This window comes from Canis lupus, chromosome 4 (genome assembly GCF_048164855.1).
Source record: "Canis lupus baileyi chromosome 4, mCanLup2.hap1, whole genome shotgun sequence".
NCBI classification, from domain to species: Eukaryota; Metazoa; Chordata; class Mammalia; order Carnivora; family Canidae; genus Canis; species Canis lupus.
Genome location: NC_132841.1, coordinates 9,413,159 through 9,436,554, shown reverse-complemented (window position 1 = coordinate 9,436,554; position 23,396 = coordinate 9,413,159). Strand labels below are relative to the sequence as shown.

General features: G+C 38.3%; 1 protein-coding gene across 7 annotated transcripts in view; it reads right to left on the bottom strand.

The window, feature by feature from the left end:
• TTC13 (tetratricopeptide repeat domain 13) overlaps window positions 1-23,396 on the bottom strand; it is an 80,406-nt gene that overhangs the window by 24,161 nt on the left and 32,849 nt on the right. For 4 of the 7 annotated variants that reach the window (XM_072823094.1, XM_072823095.1, XM_072823096.1 and 1 more), the window contains exons 5-12: window positions 22,028-22,093; window positions 20,243-20,335; window positions 17,439-17,555; window positions 16,376-16,486; window positions 10,776-10,858; window positions 9,022-9,163; window positions 8,565-8,739; window positions 7,123-7,279 (exon numbers count right to left, since the gene is read on the bottom strand). In XM_072823094.1, coding sequence (XP_072679195.1) covers window positions 7,123-7,279; window positions 8,565-8,739; window positions 9,022-9,163; window positions 10,776-10,858; window positions 16,376-16,486; window positions 17,439-17,555; window positions 20,243-20,335; window positions 22,028-22,093 — 944 coding nt within the window. The remainder of the gene's footprint in view (window positions 1-7,122; window positions 7,280-8,564; window positions 8,740-9,021; window positions 9,164-10,775; window positions 10,859-16,375; window positions 16,487-17,438; window positions 17,556-20,242; window positions 20,336-22,027; window positions 22,094-23,396) is intronic. The other 3 variants (XM_072823099.1, XM_072823100.1, XM_072823101.1) reach the window with 1 other exon arrangement.

The following is a 23,396-nucleotide window of genomic DNA, read 5'->3' as shown; positions in this document are numbered from 1 at the left end:
ATTATATAATAATTGATACACACAAGAGCCTACAACCTCACTACCCAATTTGAGAACTAGAACAATTATGTCATTCTATTTGTATGCTGCCTTCCCCATCCTATCATCCTCTTGACTCCCAGCGAGACAACTTATTTTGAATTTTGTGTATGATTCCTTTTCTTTTTAAAAATTAGGTTCCATGTGTGTGTCCCTAAAGAATATATTCTGTAGTTTTGCTTATGAACTTTATGGGAAAAATAGATACTGTAGTTTACTGACTTGCTGTTTTTACTCAACTTTTTATTTTACAATTAACCCACATTGTTGCATGGATTGTTTGCTTGTAATATCCCACCATGTGCTGGTATCACTTTTATTCACTCTTCTGTTCATGGCCTTTTGGGATGATTTCCAGTTTTCCGTTTGAACAAGTACTACTATCAACTAGTACAGACCTCCTGTTGGACATGCACACAAGTACCAGGTTTCCTACTAGATATATACACAGTGGTAGACTTTTAAGACTGTGGAATGTACAAATGTTTAATTTTACAAGATTGTGACAAACTGCTGGCCAAAGTGTTTATAGCGATTTCAACTCTCATCCAAAGCATATAAAAATCTTCCTTGACCCCTGCTTCTGGTCAACATTACTATTATCAGACTTTATAATATTTGCTCATCTCGTGGGTGAAAAATGTAGTCAGGTGTATTTATGAGCTGAAGCATCTTTTTCTATGTTTATTTGCCATTCATGCTTTCTGTTGTTCATGTCCTTTGCACAATTTTCTCCTGGTTGTTTCACTTCTCTTTTCAAATTCGTAGAAATTTTTCATAAATAGTGGATACTAACTTTGGGTATTTAATCAGGTTGCAAGTACCTTTTCATAGTTCGGACTTATCTTTTTTCACTGTTTATGGTGTCTTTTGTCAAACAGCAATTCATAGGTTCAACACAGTCCAATTTACCAGTCTAAGGTCTACACTCTGTGTGTCTTAAGAAAGTCTTTTCCACCTGAGGGACCCTGGGTGGCTCAGTCGGTTGGCATCCAACTCTTGATTTTGGCTCAGGGTGGTGACTTCAGGGTCCTGAGATCCAGGCCCCCGTCAGGCTCTGCACTCAGTAGGGAGTCTGCTTCTCTCCTTCTCCCTCTCCCTCTCTTTCTACCCCTTCCCCTACTCATGCCCACATGCTCTCTTTCTAAAATAATAAATGAATCTTTAAAAATATCCTTTTCTATCTTAAAATCATGAAACTATTCACTTCTATTTTCTCTTAAAATGTAAACAAATTTGCCATTCATATTTAAGATTTTCATCCATCTGGAACTGGATCACATCTACACCATCATAAAAATCAATTCAATTTTTATCCATATGACAACCTAATTGTAGCACTCTCACTAGATAAGTTCCCCTCTGATCCATGGGGATCATGTCAGCCATTTATCTAGGTTCTCCAGATAATGCTTCTTAGCTCTTTACTGTGCTTCTTTGGTCCACATGGGCATCTCTGAACCAATACCAATCCATCTTCATTACTATGTTATATCTTGTTTTCTGGTAGAATAAAAGAACCTTCCTCTCCAAGCCTGGACATCATCTTCAGGATTATCTTGATTACTCTTGGTCCTTTGTTCTTCTACACAATTGATAGAATTAGCTTATCAAACTCCTCAAAAAACTTTTGAGATTTGGAATGGCATTTTAATGAATCTATAATTAATTTGCAGAGAACCAGGGCACTGGGTGGCTCAGTGGTTGAGCATCTGCCTTCAGCTCAGGTCATGATCCCAGGGTCCTGGGATTGAGTCCAGCATCGGGCTCCCCATAGGGAGCCTGCTTCTCCTTCTGCCTATGTTTCTGCCTCTCTCTGTGTGTCTCTTTGAACAAATACATAACATCTTTAAAAAAAAATTTGCAAAGAACTGACTCATCGATATTATTAAACTTCTTATTCTTAAACACAGTATTTCTACTTGAAAACAAGTAACTTACTTGTTACTCTTAGTAACTTAGTAACTTTCAATAAAATTTTGTAATGATTTCCATACAGGCTTTGCACATTATTTGTGCATTATTTGTAAGATATACTCCTAATAAATACTTATTGCTATTACAAATAGCAATTTTTGCTTGTTGCTAGCATACAGAAACACAAAAAATTTTATAAGTAAATTAATTATAATCAACCACCTTGCTAAACATACTTCTTATAATTTGTTTGTAAATCTTGAATTTTTTTTGTAAAAAAAAGTCATGTGATCTGCAAATCTATATAACTTTGATTTCTTTTTCTTCTGTTATGCATTGCCTAGAACCTCTATTTCACTGCTGAAAAGAAGCGATGATTTCAGGCTTTTGGTCTTGCTCCTGATTTTTATTTTTATTTATTTATTTATTGCTCCTGATTTTAATGTGATTATATCTAACACTTCATTAAAATGATGTTTGCCACAGGTTTCTGAGAGTTACCATTTATCAGGCTGAGGAAATACAGCAGTCCCCACCCCCATCCATGGTGTGCTTTTTGCAATTTCAGTTGCCTGGGGTCCTCTGCAGTCCAAAAATATTAAATAAACAATACGTTTTAAAGTGCACATATCTATTATGTATATTGTCATAACTGTTCTATTTTATTATTAGTTACCATTGTTAAACTCTTACTGCGCCTACTTTATAAGTCACACTTCAGCGCATTTCAGGAAAAGACATGTTGCAGCTGGCCCAAACAATGTTTGTGGTGAAAGCATGGGACCTCTACCATCCTGCAGTTGAAAATCTATGTATAACTCTTAATCCCCCCAAAACTTGACTACTAACAACCTACTGCTGACTGGATTTTTAATAATAATAAAAAGTTAACACATTCTTTGAATATGTATTGTATACTGTGTTAGAATAAACTGAGCTACAGAAAACATTCAGAAAATCATAGGAAAAGAAAATATATTTCTAATACTATATGGTATTTATCCAAAAAACATCCACATAAAAGTGGATCTCAGCACTTCAAACCCTTGTCATTCAAGGGCCAGCACACAGGGTTTAGTACTATCCGTGCTCAGGTATCCACTGGGCATCTGGGGACATGTTCCCTACACATAAGGGGACACTACTGTACTTTGGTTTTCCAGTTTGCTAAGAGTTTTAAAGTATGAATGGTTATCTTTTTTCTACTGGTTTTTCTGTATTTGTTGGCATAATTAATGTGGTTTTTCCCCTTTAATCTGTCAACTGGCAATTATATTTATACATTTTCTGAAGTTAGATCACCTTTTCATTCCTAGGAAAAACCCAATTTGGTATGATATTACCTTTCTTATACAGATGAATTTGGATTTCATTTAGTATTCTTATGCTCACACTTAAGAGAATAAGAAAGGCCTCTAATGTTCCTTTCAGGTACAACCATCAGGTTTGGTATCATGGTTATATTGGCTTCACAAAATGATTTGGAAATACTACCTTCTATTGCCCTGAAAGTTTGACAGAACACTTCTGTGATACCACTTGGGCATGGTGATTTTGGTGTGTGTGGGTAAGTGGGGATATTTTTAAATACCAATTCTATATCTTTAATGATTATAGAATTATCCAGGCTTTTTACTTTTTCTCACACTTTGATAAATTATAATTTTCTAATTAGTCCATTTATTTTTTTGTGTTTAAAGTTATTTGCATGCGGGGTTCCCTGGGTGGCTCAGCGGTTTAGCGCCTGCCTTCAGTCCAGGGCTTAATCCTGGAGTCTTGGGATCAAGTCCCACGTTAGGCTCCCTGCTGGGCCTGCTTCTCCCTCTGCCTGTGTCTCTGCCTCTCTCTCTCTGTATCTCTGATGAATAAATAAAATCTTAAAAAAAAAAAGATGTCCATTTAAAAAATAAATAAATTTGCATGTAAATTTTCATGGCATGCTCAGCATTTTAAGACTTCCAGGAATTAATTTCTATTTTATATCTAATTGTTTTGTAATGGGATAGCCCTACTCATTTGTGGTTATATCTCTTTTTAACATTTCTAATAGTTTGAGTTTTTTAGTTATTTTCATGAAAAAAAATCAATCTCACCAGAAATTTGTCATAAAAAAAAAGACAAAAGTTTGTGACAGAAGTCTGTTTTATATCTAATATTCATTAATTTCTCTCTTCGGTCTTATTTTTCCTTCTTTCTGCTTTCTTTGTTGTTTTTCCTACTCCTTAATTTTTATACCTATCTATTGACTTGCTTTTTTTCTAGTACAACTTTTTACAATATTGGTCTCACTGCATTCCACAAGTATTGGTATGTGGAGTTTTCATGTTTTTTCATTTTTAAAGTATATTCAAATTTCCACTGTGGATTTCATCTTTAATCTGCACTTCAATATGTGTGCTTTTTAATTTCCAAATAAGGAGGATTTTTTTTCCCTTAAAAGTATGTTTAATTGGGGATCCTTGGGTGGCTCAGCGGTTTAGCGCCTGCCTTTTAGCCCAGGGCATGACCCTGGGGTCCTGGGATTGAGTCCCACATTGGGCTCCCTGCATGGAGCCTGCTTCTCCCTCTGCCTGTGTCTCTGCCTCTCTCTGTCTCTCCTGAATAAATGAATGAAATTAAAAAAAAAAAAGTATATTTAATCATACTTCAGTCAAATATGATACCAATTATTTGAAATGTATTTAAATATGCATAGCAGTGGTCATTCTTTATAAATGACCAAAGATATACCTGAAAAGAATATGTATTCTTGGATTATGGGGTACATAGCTCTAGAGTAGACTAATATATCAAGTTTGTTAATTATGTTGTTCAAATAGTCTAAATCTTTACTAGTTATTTTTGTGTTTGACTTACTAAAAATTAGAATCTCTCATTAGGATAGTGAATTTATTGATTTCTCTGTGAATTTCTATCAATTTTTAAAGTTATTTTACTAGGTGTATATAAGTTTAGATTTGTAACTACCTGATTTAAACCCCTGTCCTATGTAGTAATAACCTTTGTTCCCAGTAATTTAAAAAAATTTTAGGGATGCCTGGGTGGCTCAGTCAGTTGAGCATCTGACTCTTAGTTTCAGTTCAGGACATGTTCTCAGGTTGTGAGATTAAGCCCTGAGTTGGGGTCTGCATTCAGCTCAGAGTCTGCTTAAGAGTCTCCCTCTGGGCACTTGACGGATGAGTACTGGGTGTTATTTTGTATGTTGGCAAATTGAACACCAATAAAAAATAAATTTATTATTAAAAAAAAAAAGTCTCCCTCTCTGCCCCTCCCCCTGTTCATGCTCTCTTGAGCTCACTCTCTCAGATAATAAACAAAATCTTTAAAAAATAAAAATAAATGTAATAATTTTAAATCTATTAATATACCTATATCAGGATTCTTTTAGTGTTTCCCAAGTGGAACTTTTTCTATTCCCTTACTTTCAATCTTTGTGTCCTTATGACCCTTGTGAAAAGCATTTAACTGGATTTCTAAAACATTCCAATCCAATTGTGTCTGTCTTTTGAAATTTAGTCCATTTATATATACTGTCATTATTAATATATCTGGATTATTTCAACCTATTCTTATTTTTTCTTTTTATTTGTTCCACCTTTTTTTAATTTTATTTAATTTTATTTAATTTTATTTAATTTTATTTTAAAGAACTGAAAGCAGGGTCTTTTTTTTTTTTTTAATTTTTATTTATTTATGATAGTCATAGAGAGAGAGAGAGAGAGAGAGAGAGAGGCAGAGACATAGGCAGAGGGAGAAGCAGGCTCCATGCACCAGGAACCCGATGTGGGATTCGATCCCGGGTCTCCAGGATCGCGCCCTGGGCCAAAGGCAGGCGCCAAACCGCTGCGCCACCCAGGGATCCCTGTTCCACCTTTTTAATGGCAACCACCTGCCCTCCCTTTTCCAGTTGATTTAATTTTTTTGTTTTGTTTTGACCTTTCTACTAATATAGAAGCTGTACACTTTGTTTCTAACTTTTAGTACCCACCCTAGATATTTTAAATATTTGTGTATAATTTAAAGCTTTAACACAATATTTAACCCCAATTCCCTTAGAATATTTAATTCTTGCTTTCCCTTAACTTGCTTGCTATTATGCCTAGTATTTTATTTCTGTCCTTTTCATAAAGCCCCCAAATCAGATATTATTTTATATAAACAGTGCTTATTTAGACTTACCAATTTATCATGCTTACCATTTTCCTTTTCTCATCATTCCTTGTTGTATCTCAAATCTTGCCTAAGGTCAATTGCCTTTTTCTTTAATCACATGCCTTAAATGTTTTTTAGTGAATGGCAGGTGGTGATTAATTCAGTTTTTGATTATCTGACTATATACTTATTTGATGTTCATTCACAAAAGATAGTTGTTGCCATTTTGATGTTGAGAGGCTTACAGTCAGTCCAATTATTGACCTTAAGTAGGTGATAGGATTTTTCTTTCTGTTTAACAAATTTTTTCTCCTTATGTGTTGTTCTACTGTTACTTATGATGTGTCTGGATATGGATTTCTTGCCATTTAACTTGCTTTTCGAAAAAAATCTGTGGATTTATGTTTCCTTAATTCTGGGAAACTGTTAGCCTTTATGTCTTCAAAAATTACCTCTCTCCTCCATTCTCTCTTCCCAGGATTTCAATTAGATATATGCTAGACATTCGTCCATCTTTCACATCTTCTATCTCTCATGTTTTCTAACACCTGTATTCTTTGTGATTTTTACAGATTTTTCTTAATTTTTAAGGCATCGCTAGACTTCCAGGAATTAATTTCTATTCTATATCTAATTGTTTTGTAATGGGATAGCCCTTCAGCCATAATGCAGTAGTTGGCCAGCACTGTAATTTCAAACTTTTGGTTTTAAATAATCTGTTTTAAGAGTAACATGGTAATAGTAATGCATATCAACAACTGCCAATAAGTACATTTGAAGTCTGAAGGTTGCATAAAATTATCAGGGAAGGTCAAGGTAGAAGGAAAAATGGTATCCAAGGTAAGTTTCAAGGTACCTTATAAACTAAAATAAATATCTGCAGACATAACAAATCCAGAAATAAATTCCTGAGAAACATGGATAGGAAGCCATTTATTGAGCAAGAGTTCTCATGATGAGCTTATAGTAAAAAAAAAAAAAAAAAAAAAAGTCATTTTCATTTAAAGCACTTACTTTATATGGGGTTGCAACCCTGGTTGCTCTTCATAGTCTTCTATGAGGAAAGGCAGATTTTTAGCCCAGTGGTCTTTAAAGCTTCCAGGCAGATCCACATCAACGTTATATTCCGTAAGAGGAGTATCAAGGTGTGCGTGAAGATACCGAGAATACTCTGCAGATGGGAGATGAGATCTGACACAACCAAATATTGCTAAAGAAATCATTTTTATTGCTGACTGCCATAGAAATACTTTGTAGCAAATTGTTAATTCCAAGAATTCTAAATGGAGATTCCAAATTATAGTAAGTCACTATTATATGATACAGGGTAACTCAGGGTACCAGGATCAAACATAAGCCAGTCAATCTGGGTCCACTTTGGCTAAGCTTTAATCATCTTTCCATGAACAACACCAAAGACCTCGCTTTTTTTTTCTCGCAGAGTCTGAGAATCCAAGTTCAGTGTCAGACAGATCCTGGTTCTCTATCAACTGATACAAACCAACTGACCATGTATATGATTTCATCAACTGACAGACTACTGCTTATCTTCTACAGAAGCAGGGTAGAAAAATACAGGATATGGAGTACCCCTCTTTCAATCCACAGCTCACATGTTCTACTAAACCAGGAAACAAGAGGAAATTGTAATTTAGAATGAGGAGCTATGCTGTCCAGTAGGCCAGCCCCTAGCCACCTGGCTAGTGAATACTTAACATGTGGCCAATGTGTAGAGTGCCTGGGTGGCTCAGTTAAGCATCCAACTCCTGATTTTGGCTCAGCTCATGGTCTCAGGGTGAGATCGAATGCCCCGTGTTGGGCTCCATGCTGATGTGGAGCCTGCTTGAGATTCTCTCTCCCTCTGCTCCCTCCCCCACTGCTCATGCTTGCATGCTCTCTCTCTCTCTAAACAAAGGAATACAATATGGCCAGTGTGACCAAGAAACCATATTTTAAATTTTATTAATCTGAACATAAAAACTGGTATTTGATTCAATTATTAGAAAATGTCAGTATGTTTGGAACAACTCACATATATGAATTAACTTTTCCAAGTTTAAATTTTATGAAACATAACCTCAAATTAAGAATTTCCAATGAAAATTTAACATCTAAATTGAGATGTAAGCATAAAGATGTACTATAAGTATAAAATATACACCAGATTTAAAAAACTTAGTACAAAAAAGTATCATAAAATAAATAAAAAAGTATCATAAAATATCTAATGATAGGGGCACCTGGGTGGCTCAGCCAGTTAAGCGTATGCCTCTGGCTTAGGTCATGATCCTGGAGTCCAGGGATGGAGTCCCACATTGGGCTCCCTGCCCAGCAGGGAGTCTGTTTCTCCCTTTCCCTCCCCCTGCTCATGCTCTCTTCTCATTTACCCTCATTCTCAAATAAATAAATAAAATATTTTTAAAAAATTCAATGATTGAGCAATTTTTGTGACTTACCTCGGAGATATTTCACTTTCAGATACTCTGGGCTAGCCTTCTGGCCTGGGAGAGGATCATTTAGCATGACTTTGGTCTGTGCTTTTATGCCTTCATAAAACTGTCCCATGGCAACATGGCTGAGTCCTTTCATGTACTGGCACACCTCGTTATAGGGCTCGAGCTGCAGACACCGCTGACATGCAGAAGGAGGAAATGCTCTATTAGTATCAGTACAGTCACAGGTGACTTTTAAGTGCTTTATTCTTTGGTCTGGAGTTGGAAAAGTTTTCCCTCCAGGCTAAATCAAACCAAATATATGCTCTGTAAAATTGTCTATAAGGCAGGGCAGTGGTTTTTCTCCTCTCTTTTTGTTATGGTTTAAACACTGTTCTTGGTCCTCCTCCCTATTCATCCCACTAAACTTTGTTGAGCATTCTGAGAACTGTTACGGTATTTCTCACATGTGGATGCCCACCTTGAAGTTCTTAAGGGCTTCCTGTAGGCTGCCATGGTGATAAAGCATCATTCCCCGGAGCTGTAGGGTCTGCACATGATTTTGGTTGAGCAACAGTGCCTTCTGGAAGCTCTCAGTGGCAGCTTCAAAATTGCCCAGTTCTCTAGGTATTTAACAACAGTTATGAACACAGTGCAGAATATTTCAGTGAACACATGGAGTAAGTCAGCCTCAGAATTACAGTCCCATCTGTGAGTCAGATACCTAGATATGGATGGTCCCTTGTCTATCTTAGTACTTCACAGCTACATACTCTACTTACTTTTCCTGAATTTTACCAGATTATTAGCCCTTGAAATTCTTTGGGGAAAATGAATTTATTGATTTCCAAAGGCAAGTGTTTATTCAAATCCTTTTCTCCAATTCATGATGAGCTCCAACCCCTAAAAAACGATGTGTTAATTTTAGTACTTAGATAAAACCATGTCTCTCCATTGGGGTAAAAAAAAGTATGTAGGTCACAATCATACACAGGTTCCTCATTCTGAATCACATTCATAGGCTTAAAATTGCATTTTTTTTCTATCCAGAAGTTACTTCACTTAAAATCTGATAAATCGTTTCATAATTTAAAATTCCAAAAAAAAAGTATATTTTAGAGTTGTGATCATTGCAGAGTGGAGATGATTACTACTAGCCTTCTTTTACATATTATATTTTTATAAATAATAAAAGCACCTTCAAAATGTCCCATGTGTCAATTTTCTATAAATAACGAATATTTTTAAATAATATAACACTCACTTACATTTATATAGCACTTTACCAATTACTCTGGGTGCTTTCAAATCTGTTTTCAATGTATGTCCCCAACAATTCTGTGGGACAGCAAAGGTAAACATTGTCATTTAAACCCAGAAGGAATACAAAGACACTTTCAAGTTAGTGTAAAAGATCTTCTCCACCACGTCAGATAAATAAGCTCTTGAATTCAGTCCTTCCTGACTGAGGCACCTAACAGTGCTCTGAAGGGGATTTCTGTTACTGTCTCCTTTCTAACTTTTATAGTACCTTGTAAGGGAGAACCCTGAAGCTCAGGGAAGTTATAGACACACAAGTGTAGGATGGACAATTCAGAACTAAAACCAAGTCTCCTGACTCTCAAATCCCAAGCCCCTTCTTTCATGTCATGCAATTTCTTTTTCAGATCAGAGCATAAAGATTTTTGAAAGCCAAAAGTCAGAGCAGCTCTACTACTGGTCAGGGTAATGCATGGGGTCAGGACACCAGGGGGTAGGCACAGCTTCTCAATCCTGGTGGAGATGCATTGTAGCTATATCATAATTAATCATATTGATGATAGGGATGTAACATAATTTTCCATCCCTTTATCTAGGAATCTTCAAACAATCACAGTGATGTGGGAATTAACCTTAATTACTGCCTAGAAAAGCAGCAGTTTCTATGATTCAATAGCTTATAATGCCACTATTCAAAACAATAACCCTAGAAGAAGTAACATTTCTAGACCAATATATATGAAGTGAAGTTGTTTAGAGGGGTAAAAATATATATCATGATATCCTCTGATACATGGTTCTTTCTGTATTCCAGAGAAGGTCTCAACAAGCTTATAAATGCCTATGTGATTCAGAATGACAATTTCTTTTTGGTTAAAAATTCAATTTCTTTTAAAGTATCACTACTACGTGAGGCTCTCTTGTCTCCCCACTCTACACCCTCTCTTCTACCCCAACTACTATTGCTTTTCTTACCTATAGGCCTGTCCCAGGCTTTTATACGCATCAATAAAATCAACTTTCTGCTTCAAGGCTTCTTTGAAGGATTCAATAGCTTCCTGAAAAAAGCATACAGAAAATTATGTCATTTGCATACCTGTTAAAATTTAATTTCACTTAAATCACTAAAGGATTTAAAAATATATTACACATGGTCTCGGAGTGATTTTCTTTTTTTTAATATGAGGACTTCAAAAAAAGAGAGAAGTAGAGAGTATGACAAACTATGAGTCAGGAGGATTTAATTTCAACAGTAAACAAATGCATTGCTATGAACAATGACAGAGCCTTAAAAGTTTCTCTCTTTCAGAATGGGAAAATAGCTTCTCACTACCTATTTCATTAGGGCTTTGGTTACTAATGATATCACCCTCATGTCAACATCATTTCTTTAATTGATAAAGGTCTCATGGAATAAAAGTTTACTAGCTGTGTGAAATAATCTTAAATGATCATAACTAGCAGGATTTAAACTGAGCCAACAAGAGAGACAAAAAAGGCAAGCCAGTGACATTGTTCATAAAAAAAGCAACAAGGCTCCCAGACTGACTATCGGAAGGATGCCCATGATCTACAGGAAAAAGAAACAGTAAAACAAAATAAGACAGAAACCTTGAGATTGGGGCATTTGGGGCACAGCCTCTGCCAGCACGACTCCGGGTCTGCAGCTAGCAGAGTAAGATGGCACAGATGCTATGCTTTAGGGAGGAGCCCTTAGGGAACACACAATGCACCTGGCCACTGTGGAATCCTCTATAAACTGTTAATAAAATGTACCGTTCTGCTTCACAATAAACACCCTAGTCTTAAGCTGTATTCAATGTAATTTTCATTATGACTTGATTATTTACCATAATAAAAAATTATAAAGACATTTCACACTTTTCCCAAGGAAAAGATGTGTCTTACTCTAGTTAATGGCCACAGAGTAGCATGAGCTCTAATGACTTTAATGAGAAAGACTTTAAAACTTCTATATATTTCATATCTGATTAGATAATTCATAGCAAAAAACTACTAAAGAGGTCCTATGCCTTGCACATGGTAGGCACTCAATAAATATTTAATGATTTTAAAGGCACATAATCCTAATTCTTTTCAAAAAATCATCCATTGCCTGTTTGATTTTCTCTGTAGCAGGTAGCAGGGTAGAGGGGCTGGCTTTCAAACTCTAGAAGACTCTAAAAGAGGCAAGCCCACTGGATGTGCACTGTTTGGTAGAAGGATGAGAACAGATAAATTGTAACTCTTAATTAGGCTTCTGGCCCTGGCATAGTCTCAATCTTTTGCGATTTTCACAACTATATTTGTAATTCAACAAACATGTATTGAGCGCCTACTATGTGCCAGGGCAGTGTGACATACAGGGGATACAAAGAGGAGTAATCATTCTCTCCACCCTCGAAGAACTCAAGTCTAGTCGGAAAGCCAATCACTTAACCAGGTTATTGGGACACAAACTAAGAGCTACAACAGAGATAAAGTGAAAGTCTCTGGGAATAGAGAGAAGGGAACAACTAACTGAGCCTGTGACACGAGGAGAGGCTTCACAGAGGAAGTGGCAATGGAGCTAGGCCTGGGAGAACGAGAAGGAATTTTGCAAAGAAAGGGGGCACTTGGACGGGGGATGGTGGTGCACAGTGGCAGGGTACTCAGCAGTGGTGGGGAAGGTGGGAGGGCAGGAGTACAGGTGCAGAGAGGGGAAGGAAAGGACGAGGACGGGGACCAGGCTGGTGTGGAGAGCTGGGGCCAGAGGGGGAAGGGCTCTGCCATGCTCCTGCAGTCACAGCATTACCCAGCCAGCAGTGAGGACTGGGGGCTGCGAGGAGGAGGTGCAGGACCTCACAACACTGATCCTTTGAAGATGACTGCCACAAGCTACAACAGAGCAGCTGGGCGGGACACGGGAGGGAGCGGAGCCCATCAAGGAGGTGGCTGCAGAGGTCCAGGCAAGAGATAACAGAACCTCAAACTGAGACAGTGTTTCTGTCTGACAGAAAAAAAGGGTCAAACTCAGGAGATATCCTTAAAGGCCAACTAAGAACCTGCCAGCATGGGTCTGGGGAATAAGGAAGGAGGGAGGGGGAAGCTTGGAAGCTGAAGAGCCTGGGTAGAAGGCAAGAGCTTGGACCAACGTAAGGAAGTAGGGGGGGATAGCTGTGGGGTAGGGCAGGGGTGGGAGGAGGTCAGGAGCCCAGCCAGGGCATGGTGGGTCTGGGGGGGTTTGTGGATATCTAGGGGAGATGCCCAGGACACATCTGCTGCCCACTGCACTTACAGCACGCTGGGATGCCACAGTTCTTCAAAGTCTGATTTCTCTTCAGCTTTTAAGAGTCTTTGGTTTCGGGGTTCCTGTCTAAGCACAGCTCTCTACCTCATTCTGCCAAAGAGGGGGACATAGCAGAATCAAGATCTGAAGCCACTGGGAACAAAGAAACTATGTTTGAATGAACCAATCTCTAAGCACATGAACTGGCTGTGAGTTCGTCAGCACAGAAAGTGCAAACATCGCCACCTTTATGCCACCATTGTCCTGGCCAGTGGCAGGCGGCTGTCTCTCGGGCTTCCCTCATTTTTTATAACGAAGAGAATAGCCTCAGGGAACTCCTCAAAGTGGCTGACAAAAAAAAAAAACAAAAAAAAAAAAGTGCTTCGGATATACAATTTTTGAAATATCCTTACATCACAGATAAGTTTTCGCTGTATTTTCCCAGGGGAAATCCAAAATGTCTGCTCTATCTACCAGATTGGACAGTTGCACATTTGTCATGTAATATTACCTAAATAATTTCTAATGTATTACATCATAAAGCAAATAAGCAAACCACTTGCTTAATTAATTTCTACATTGCTGTTGACCTAGAGACCGGCTTTAGGACATAATGTAACTAAAATTCATTGGTCCAGTAATACTTTGTCTCTACAGTTAACAAGAGAAATAAAGATATCTAATCTAAGTTCATTAATTTAATGAAGGCATGTCACCACTGACTCAGTTTTCCAATCTGTGTAACTGGGACACCCTCTGCTCCTTCTATACTTCATGGGGATGCCGTTGGGATGAATGAGACAATACGTAAACACTCTGACCTCCTCGGACAGCAGATCTACAAAAATGCAAAGAAAAAGTTCCCATCTATTACACATGTTGATGCTGGGTTTATGAGCACAGTGAAGAGGAAAAAGCTCCAAATAATTTGGCAAGATTGGTTCAGGGAGGGGCTTCTCCTCATAGAATAAAAGCACTGCATCTAAGGTTCTCATCACATGGATTTGGAATAAATCCAACTGAATTTCAGCGCTTGTCCCATGTGAATGTGGCGTCCCTGTTACAGCTCTTTTCTGAAAAATTCTCATTTCAAAGTAACACAAAGAGCCCTACCCACATTCCTAAACCTGGTTTTAGAATCCACAGTGAAATCTTCTATTTGCATTTGTTTACTTTAAAAAATTTTTTTAACCTCTCAGTACTGATTGCCAGTATTTTTTCCATTTCAAACCTTTGTTTTCCTCCATGAGATATTCTTGGGATAGACTTGGAATACAGTATGGTGATTTTTGAATTTTTAAATTTAAGGTGACTGACAGAAGGTGAGAGGAGTGGGGCAGATACAAGATAAGCTGGAAAAGCCCATCTGGCAGCTGCTCAAAACACATTTTAAATAACTGTTCTCCACATCTATGGCTGCCGGTCTGACCACTGGGGTAAGAGTCTCCAGGAGGACCACCCTCCACATACTTGCAGGAAGGACAGTTCGAAAGGAAACCTGCACAATTCTTTCTGGTTTGGTTTGGTGTTTAGTGGATGGGAGTTATTTTTTCTAGTCTATGAAATGGAGATTAAATTAAATGTTCATATGTAACACAATCTGTAATAATTAAGATCTGATCCATGCTCACAGCTCCTAAAGTACTTTTCACACACGTTATTTTATGGAATCCTCACAACGCCTTCACAAACCCTTCAAGAGGCGGACAACAGAGTCATCTCTACATGACAGATAGAGAAGGAGTGGCTGAAAAGCATGAGTAACTTGGCCAGTGGCACAGTTTGCAGGATTCAGAGCAGAAGCTCAAGCCAAGGCCTTCCAATTCCAAATCCAATGCTCTGTCCTTGAACTTCACATATTCAACTAATACTTACTGAGCACCTACTATATGATGAGCACTGCCCCTAACACTGGGGATTTACAACCTAGGCCTTTTTAAAGATATACTGTCCCAACCCTCCAAGAGTATATGCATCATCCTCGAACTACTTTCTATAATAAAATGCATGCTCCCTCATCCAGAGTACCCTTCCCTGCCACGTACTATTGAAATTCTTCCCAGCTTCCAAAGTTCAAGTGGAGAACCACCTGTCTGTGAAGACTCTCATGACCTCCTAGTCAGCCTGAAGTGTTTTTCATCAACACAGGCTGACTCTCAGGCCAGCCCACTTTTCAATCAGATGGTTTGGGTGGGTCCTACACTAGAGCTCTGACCCTGTGCCAGCTATGGATACACAGGACACCACTGTGAGGTCCCAGCTGGGTTCCCACCCCCCAGAGAAGGCTGCTGCACATTAGGTCCTCAGCACACTCAGCACTGGACCAAGGGCAAGAGGCAGAGACAGGCTGGAGATGACACTGCCAACCCCACATGTCAGTCAGCTTGGACGACAGGTTTCCTATTTCCTCTGGTTCTTTCCCTGCTAATAGCAGGCTCCATGAGGCAGCAGCAACGGGCCTGTTGGAGAAATATCTCCAGACCTGCTCCTGCAGCCCCCAGGGGCCCGATCAGGTCTCCCGCTCTGATCAGGAGTGCTGCTAATGTCTCCCAAAGGTCCTCTGCCCCTAACTTCCCCAGCTACTGGCATGTCAGAATCCACTTCCTAAATGGGCAGATTTGGTCTCAGTGACATACCTTCTCCCAAATCTAGATTTTGCAGCTCCTCTGGGCCTATAAATTAAAGTCAAGATGCTCAGCATAGCACTCTGGACATTACGGGACCTCCCCTGGGCAGACTTGCCAGTTCACCTCCCCTACGCTCAGACCCAACCATTTGCTACGCCACAAACTGGCTGTATGTCCATGTTCTAGGCCAGCACTCATGCTTTTCCTATCAGCCTGAAGTAGCTTGCTGCCCCCAGTCCACTCCACCTGCAAGGCCCTGGACAAGGTCCACTTGCTCTCTGGAACCTTCTCTAATGCGGCAGTTTAGGTGAATCTTTCTTATCTCTGTTGCCAAAGCACTTTGTTCATATTACCTCTTATAGTGTATTTACCATATGATAAATTATATGTGGAAGACACTTTGCAAACTGTATCCTTTCTCAGTGTCAAGTGTGAAAGATTCTTTTCCTCCTTCTCACTAACCCTTTATCATTTCTCGGCCTGCACCTTCCTCCAAGGACCTACCACATAGTAGGAGCTCAATAAGTATGTTGACTAAAACTCCTTTCTAAAATAAACCAATTAGATGGACACGTGAGATGTCATTTTAAAACACGCCACACGAAACCCCACTAAAGCCTCCCGCCCGTGAGAGAAAAGCAGAATCACAATACTGTATACATAGTGCACAACACTTTCACCTTCAAAAGTCCTCTGTGAAAGAAAGTTAGACCTTTGTATAGCATAGCTATAGGCTGGTTTTTGTTCAGTTCTAAGGACTGCTGGAAGTCTTCGTGGGCTGTTGCATAGTCCTACAAAAAGGAGAGCAGGGGAAAAAAGTAAAGTAGTATTCATTAGACATTTGGACATTTCTCACTTCCGATTGGTAGAGAGAAAAAAAACCCTCAATTCATTCTGTGCCCTTTTGGGCTTTAAAGGGAACATTTCATATCCATAAATAACAACTAAATTTTTATCCTGTTTGTTGAAAACAGCTAATTTTCTTAGAAATTGATGGGAAAGCCCCAAAGGTTTAATTTAAATAGACTGTTTCAACTGCAAAAAAATTATTTGTAAAAAATAGTATCAAGGTCATAATCTGTTAGAGAAAACTTTACAAATTATTTTCTGGTACTAGCATCTTATTATACTGAATACTTCTAAAATAATTATGCCATAGTCAACCTTAAAATGTGTCATGCTGAGATTTTTTTTCAAACCTATTTTCTTTTGCAATTACATCAATCCACAAAAATAACTGTGGCAATCATACATATCATGATGGTAAAAGATAACCTTGCCGGATCTGAGTCATACATAGAGAAGCTACAGTCTGGGAAGTCATGTTAATTCTGGTTATGGCTCTTGAGTCTGACACCCAAGGAAATTCAAACTGTGCCTTTTAGTTTAACAATCACGTTGATAACATGCACACCCGCTTCCTGATGCTGACATGTGCAGAAAAGGCTGAAGTATATAGTCAATGAACCAAATTTCTCTTTTGTTCTCTCTTTCTTTTTTCCCCAAATCTAGAATTAGCTACTGCTGACAGCTCAAGCAAGAAAATGTACTCTTGGGACTTAACAGTTCTCCACTAGGTTCAAATTCAGCTAAAGAAAGTGCTTTTGTAACTGTCTTGTACCACAAACATTTATTATATAGCCCCAAACCCAAATCTGTCAAAGGGTAGCTTTCCAAAGTAAACAGAAAAGTGAACATCTTCATCATCACAAAAGAGAATGTGTCCAAACAAAAACAACTCACCTCTGATATGAAGTACAGGGTCCCCCGGTGTCTGTACAGCCGTGCTGAGGGCTGAAGCTGGATAGCTTTGGTGAGATCATTCACTGCTTCATTAATTCGTCCCAGAGGGGAAAGAATCTATAAACCCAAAAATGTAATTAGGGAAGAAATCTTCCAGTGATCAACCCCAAGACTGCCAATGCTTTTGACTCTTCAATTCCATTTCATCACACTCTACTCACAAGATTGCTCCCTTGGCAGACAAGAATCCCTGACCCCGCATACTACACAGCGAGGTTCAAAGTCGATAGGCTGAGGGGCCATTAGCCTTTGTCCAGCCAACAGGGAGGCTGATGAACCAAAAGCATGATTCCACATTCTGGGTTACAATAGATATTGCTTTGCTTGAAATGGGACCATTCTTTTTCCCTCAACCTATCGTTATCTTTCAAAACAAAATTCAGCATTTCAAAGTTAATCTGAAAGATAACTTTGAACCATTTTAAATAGAGAAATTTTTGGACACAGATTAGAGCCCTCCATTGTCTTTAGTGCTGGTTGACAATCTCTAAGACTTCAGGTATCTTGTGAGTCCCTTTGTGTTAACTCTCAGCTCATCGGTCATGATCTACAGAACAGAAGAACACACATCTGCTAGCTTGTTTGGGAAGCCCTTGAGATCCAGCAATCAGCTTGTGCAGGTGACAATGACAACACAGAAGATAGTTCAGAATGCAAAAGTACATCAAAAAGACATAAGAAAATCTAAAATGGGTTTCAGTACTCATGCAATCGAGATGAAGCATTTCACCCTGAGTAAATGTCCCGAAATTAGGGTTAAGTTTGTTCTCATGATATAGGTCAGGTTCCATCAGGTTCTACTATTTCCATCAGGTTCTACTATGTGGTTTCCTACTCTGCAGGAACTTAAAACCAACAAAAGAAAGAGAATTCAGGCAGGCACATCACCAGTGGCAAAAATGGCAGCTCAGAAAAAGGAAAGAAATGAATTATGGAATATATACCTGAAAATTCAAAAAGCATAGCAGTCTGGGGTTATATTTTGAAAGGCAGAACATCCCTACCTAGTTTATTAAGCCCTAGGTACATAATTGAATTATCACACCCCAGCACAATAATCAACATGCATAATAATGACCTGAGTAACTAAAAAAGGTTAAAATTATGTTCATTAAATATAGACTATTTCAGCAAGTACAAAGAGAAAGATTTCTCATTAAATAATTCCTGGGACATATAAATGATATGCTACAATTAAGCTGGAAAAAATCACTTTCTAGTGATATTATTGCCCAATAATGCCAGAAAGGGGGAATATTACCATATACATTTAAGATCATCAAAAATTACTTTTCAGATTACCAATATAATTTTTGGGTACACAATTAGCTTTTTATAAGATACACGAATCTTCTACAGCAGCTTAATAAGTTTTCTTTCTATGTACACTTACGTTCCTGCTTTAACATAACATTTTAACATAACATCAGAGTAATAGAAGGAAAAAGTATCAGTACCCCTTCCCCAGAGCAGATATCACCAAACTGGCCACCAAATGTTCACCCTAGATACCAACAAGGTTCTCATGCAGTAATGAACAAATTATAATCACTTAATCCTTATTAAGTTATATTCTAAAATAGACAAGGGATAATGGATTATATCATTAATTGAGAAAGATTTTCATTCAGAAACCCAAATTCCCAATAAAACATAAAATTCACTGCAAGAAACTGAACTATAATTTTAGAGACTATACTTTTGAGAATATAAACACCACAAATACAGTTTTTAAATTATTAAAACATTTAGTGTCTTCTTTACTTCTAAGTTTTCTCCCACACAAGAGAGGGGGAAGCAAAGTCACTTTCCTTTAGATGAACTATGAAATCCCACTATGTCAGATGATTAAAAGTTAAGTTTTCTCCAGATTGAATAAGTTAACAAATTCTAAAGCATTTAATGTGGTTAAATGAATAAAATGAAATATGGGCAGTTCATTATCATATTAAGAAAATGATAAGATGAACCCGTTTCATTCAAAAACATTAAAAGGAATGCATCTCCACACACCTTTCTCTGATCTGAACACCATTCTCCATCTGGTCCCCCAAGAGGTGGGCTGATTGGCTCTAGTGGCACCACATGTGAGGCTTCCACATACACTCCCACACCTGCCGCCCACAGGCACACTTTTCTGCTCCTGAAGAAGCGCCTCCTCTTACTGTCACTAATACTGTCATCACATTACCTCTGTCTCCACTTCAAGTCCTAAGTTCTTCCAAGGACTGGCTGTGGTAAGCCTTACCTGATCTATGTCTCCAAGTAGATAAGTACATCTCACAAGAACTGTATGTAAACGTATGTGCACATGCGCACACACACAGAGGCGTGTACACACACACACACACACACACACACACGTGCGCATGCTCGCGCACACTTGTTATGGTTATAAATTTCATTTTGACCATATCATCATACAGTTTTGCTGAAGTATGTCATATATATACATAGTAAACATGATGTGTGATATATTTTTCAGTGAACACTAATTGTAGTACATGCCATCACCACATATTTTAATACTAAATATTACTATTAAATGTTAAATCAGGAGTATCACTCAGCCATAGTTTTACAGTAATTTCAATCATGTTTAAAGGCATTCAGTACCTATAGAGGAAAACACAACAGGTATAAGGGAGCTTTAAAATTTACAAGTAATAAGATAATAGTAAAAAAAAAAATCTGAGATTCAACTAGTCCAATAATGACAGAGGGAAAAAGAAAACCACACTCACTTCTGCTCGCTGTTCAAATACCTCTGGACGATCTGGTTCCAAGGTAATTACTCGGCTCAGTTCGAACAGAGCAAGCTCAGCATTCTTAATGTCCTTGAAAAGGCATTAGCTCAGTATGAGATACACTGTTACTTAAAACCAGGTTGAATAGTTTTTCTGAAAAACTAATAATTTAGTAATGATATAACTATGTATTTAGAAATAAATATGAACTTCACTTCTGTACAAAAGATCTGCTGGTTTAAATAAGTTATAATAATTTAACTCACTTCCAGTCTACCTGCCCAACAACAGCCCAATAGACCTAACAACATACCACAAGTTCCCTTTGATGGTAGGACATTCTCTAAATTTAACCTACTTAAACACTGAATCAATGAATTTCGAGGGATGAGGATGTGGATGTATACCAGCATGCAGAACGATGCTGACCAGGGGCAATGTGGGACAGCAGGGGGCCAAATCAGTGTCAATCAAAATCCCTAAGCCCACATGCCTATACTTTAGCAAGCCTAGGTAAGTTCTCTTTAAAATGTGCATGTTATTCTTATATTAAAAACAAAGCATGTTACTTTTACATAAAAACACATTAAAGATGCAAGCAAATTTCATGTAAAATTAAAAGAGATGAGAATTAGGAAGAAGTTTATCTCTGACCTTTCCTAGAGCAACTTCTGTCATTTACTGATGCTGCCATGTAATACTGTTTCCTTCCTAAACATCTCTGTAATCTCCATATCTGAGCTCATTCTCAGTCCTCTTTGTCTCAGAAGTATACAAATAGCATAAAAATTTCTCCCAATAGGCCAGCATCTGATTAGTACAATTTTTTAAACTGGCAAAGACACAGAAGTGATGCTTCTCCCTCAATCATCATTTTATTTGAGTATTTCTAATATACAATAAAACCATAGGAAAGTTCATGTATAATACTCTAGACTGAAAATATGGAGATCTGAACTTTAAACTGTTTTTTATTTACTATATAATCTCAGGAAAATCTTCATTTTTATACATGGTGCCTTGTTGGGTAAAAAATATTTACTATATTGGGGTGCCTGGGTGGTTCAATCTGTTAAGTGTCTGCCTTCGACTCAGGTCATGATTCCAGAGTCCTGGGATCAAGCCCTGAGTTGGGCTCCTGCTCAGTGGGAAGTCTGCTTCTCCCTCTGCCCCTCCACCCACCTGTGTTTGCTCTCTCTAATAAAGAAGTAAAAATCTTAAAATAAATAAATAAATAAAATGTATGTATTATAACTTTCTCTCTGTATTCCCCCAGAGAAATCAGAGGACTAGGGTTATGACAATATACTTATCTGGGGAAAGTATAATAATATGATAACAAATAAAAATAAATTTTACCAAAGAACACCTTTTGGTTCCTTTATTCAACCTTTAAAAGTTATGAAAGAAACTCAAATTCTAAGTCTTACTGTGCTATGGATACCTAGAATCCATCTTAACCAATGAATAGTTCCTAGGAATTCAAAGTCTCATACTTTCCTTGATCTATGTCCAGCTCATCACGAAATAAAGTTTAGGTTGCCAAAGGCTGTCCTTTTGAAGTAGAAAGCGTGGCAAGATTGACTTCCAGAAGCCCTAGGTAGAGATTCCCAGCCCCCGAGCCCCCTTTCTGGCCATGTGATCTTGAGTAATTCTCTACTGCCATTTTCTCATGTGAGAACTGGCGTGGTGACACCACTGCGTGTCCATCAGAGCTCAATGAACCCTGGTCCAGGTCAGGTCGTGTAGGCACTATGGCAAGAGTAGCTATTCCATACTCACATGTAGTCCCTTCTTTCCATAGGCTATCCCTCGGCCATAAATTGCACTAACCAGATCAGGCTCCTCCTAGTCAGACCAAAACAGAAACACGTCAAAAACTATAAACAAAACAAAACAAAACAAAAAATCAGTTTCTGCTTCAAGCACGTTAATGTCACAAGTGACAAGCTCTACTTTATGCCACCAACACACATACGTCCACATTCCATCCCCAACCAGAAGAGTCTGTGTTCTCCAAGCTCATTTGAATGAGACCTCACATAAGAATTTTCCATTAAAAAAATAATAAAGAGAACCAACAGTAGGGAGCCCTGTGCTAGTTTGTTGCATACTCATCTCACTTAAAACACGATCCTCCCAACAATTCTATGATCAGCAGCATCTGCGATCATGCCTCACAAAGGACACATAGGCTCAGGGATAAATGGTTAGGAAGGAAGCACTGAGGAGTGCCTCTTCCTCGTGTGTCCCCCTCACAGTCATGAAATTTTCTGAAAAGGGAAGAACCTCTCAGTGCCAGCCCCATCGAGCAACAAGAAATGAGTCTGCTCCACAGTCTGTTGGGGTTAATGCAGTCCTTCACACTATGTGTCAGAATGGGAACCAGGTGCTTTCTGCAAGCCACCCCAGGTGGACTAGATGAAACTGCCCTCAGGCCCAAGGACAGGGGTCTGCTGCCCCACCACTATGTCCCCAAACAGGTCAGTGGTATGAAGCATCCCACCTCCTGAACCACCTCTCTTCTACATTTAGCCTTTGCAATTTCTGCTTCTTCTCTGAATCCTTCCCCTACACTTAAGAAAGAAGAGTAAACAGCCTCTGGCTCTAACGTCTGGGGTGAAACTCTTAACATGGCTAAATAATCTAACAGAACTGGGCACCTGGGTGGCTCAGCAGTTGAGTGTCTGCCTTCAACCTGATTCTCCCTCTGCCTATGTCTCTGCCTCTCTCTCTGTATCTCTCATGAATTAAAAAATAAAATCTTTTTTCAAAAAAAGAATGTAACAGAACAGTACCAGATGAGGCATTTTATAGACTAATCTACCATTCAGTTTCAAATCTGAGATAGGGAATCTCCCTGTTTTGCAGAAAAAGATACATCAACTTCAACGATGAGTAAATGAGAAAAAAATAAAGGAGAAGATGCCATATATTGGAAAAATGAAAGACGAAACAGAATCCGGTACACCTGTATCAAGTGGCAAACTGAGGCATCATTGGCCCCAACCCCACCAGCAGAGCAGCTCATGGTGTACAAAAATTGGAAAAATTCAATTACAGATCTCCAACTTCTCTTGAAAAATCAAACTATGTAACAAAGATAAGCCTAAATTTTTACCTTCTTGCATGAAAAAAAAAAAAAAACTAG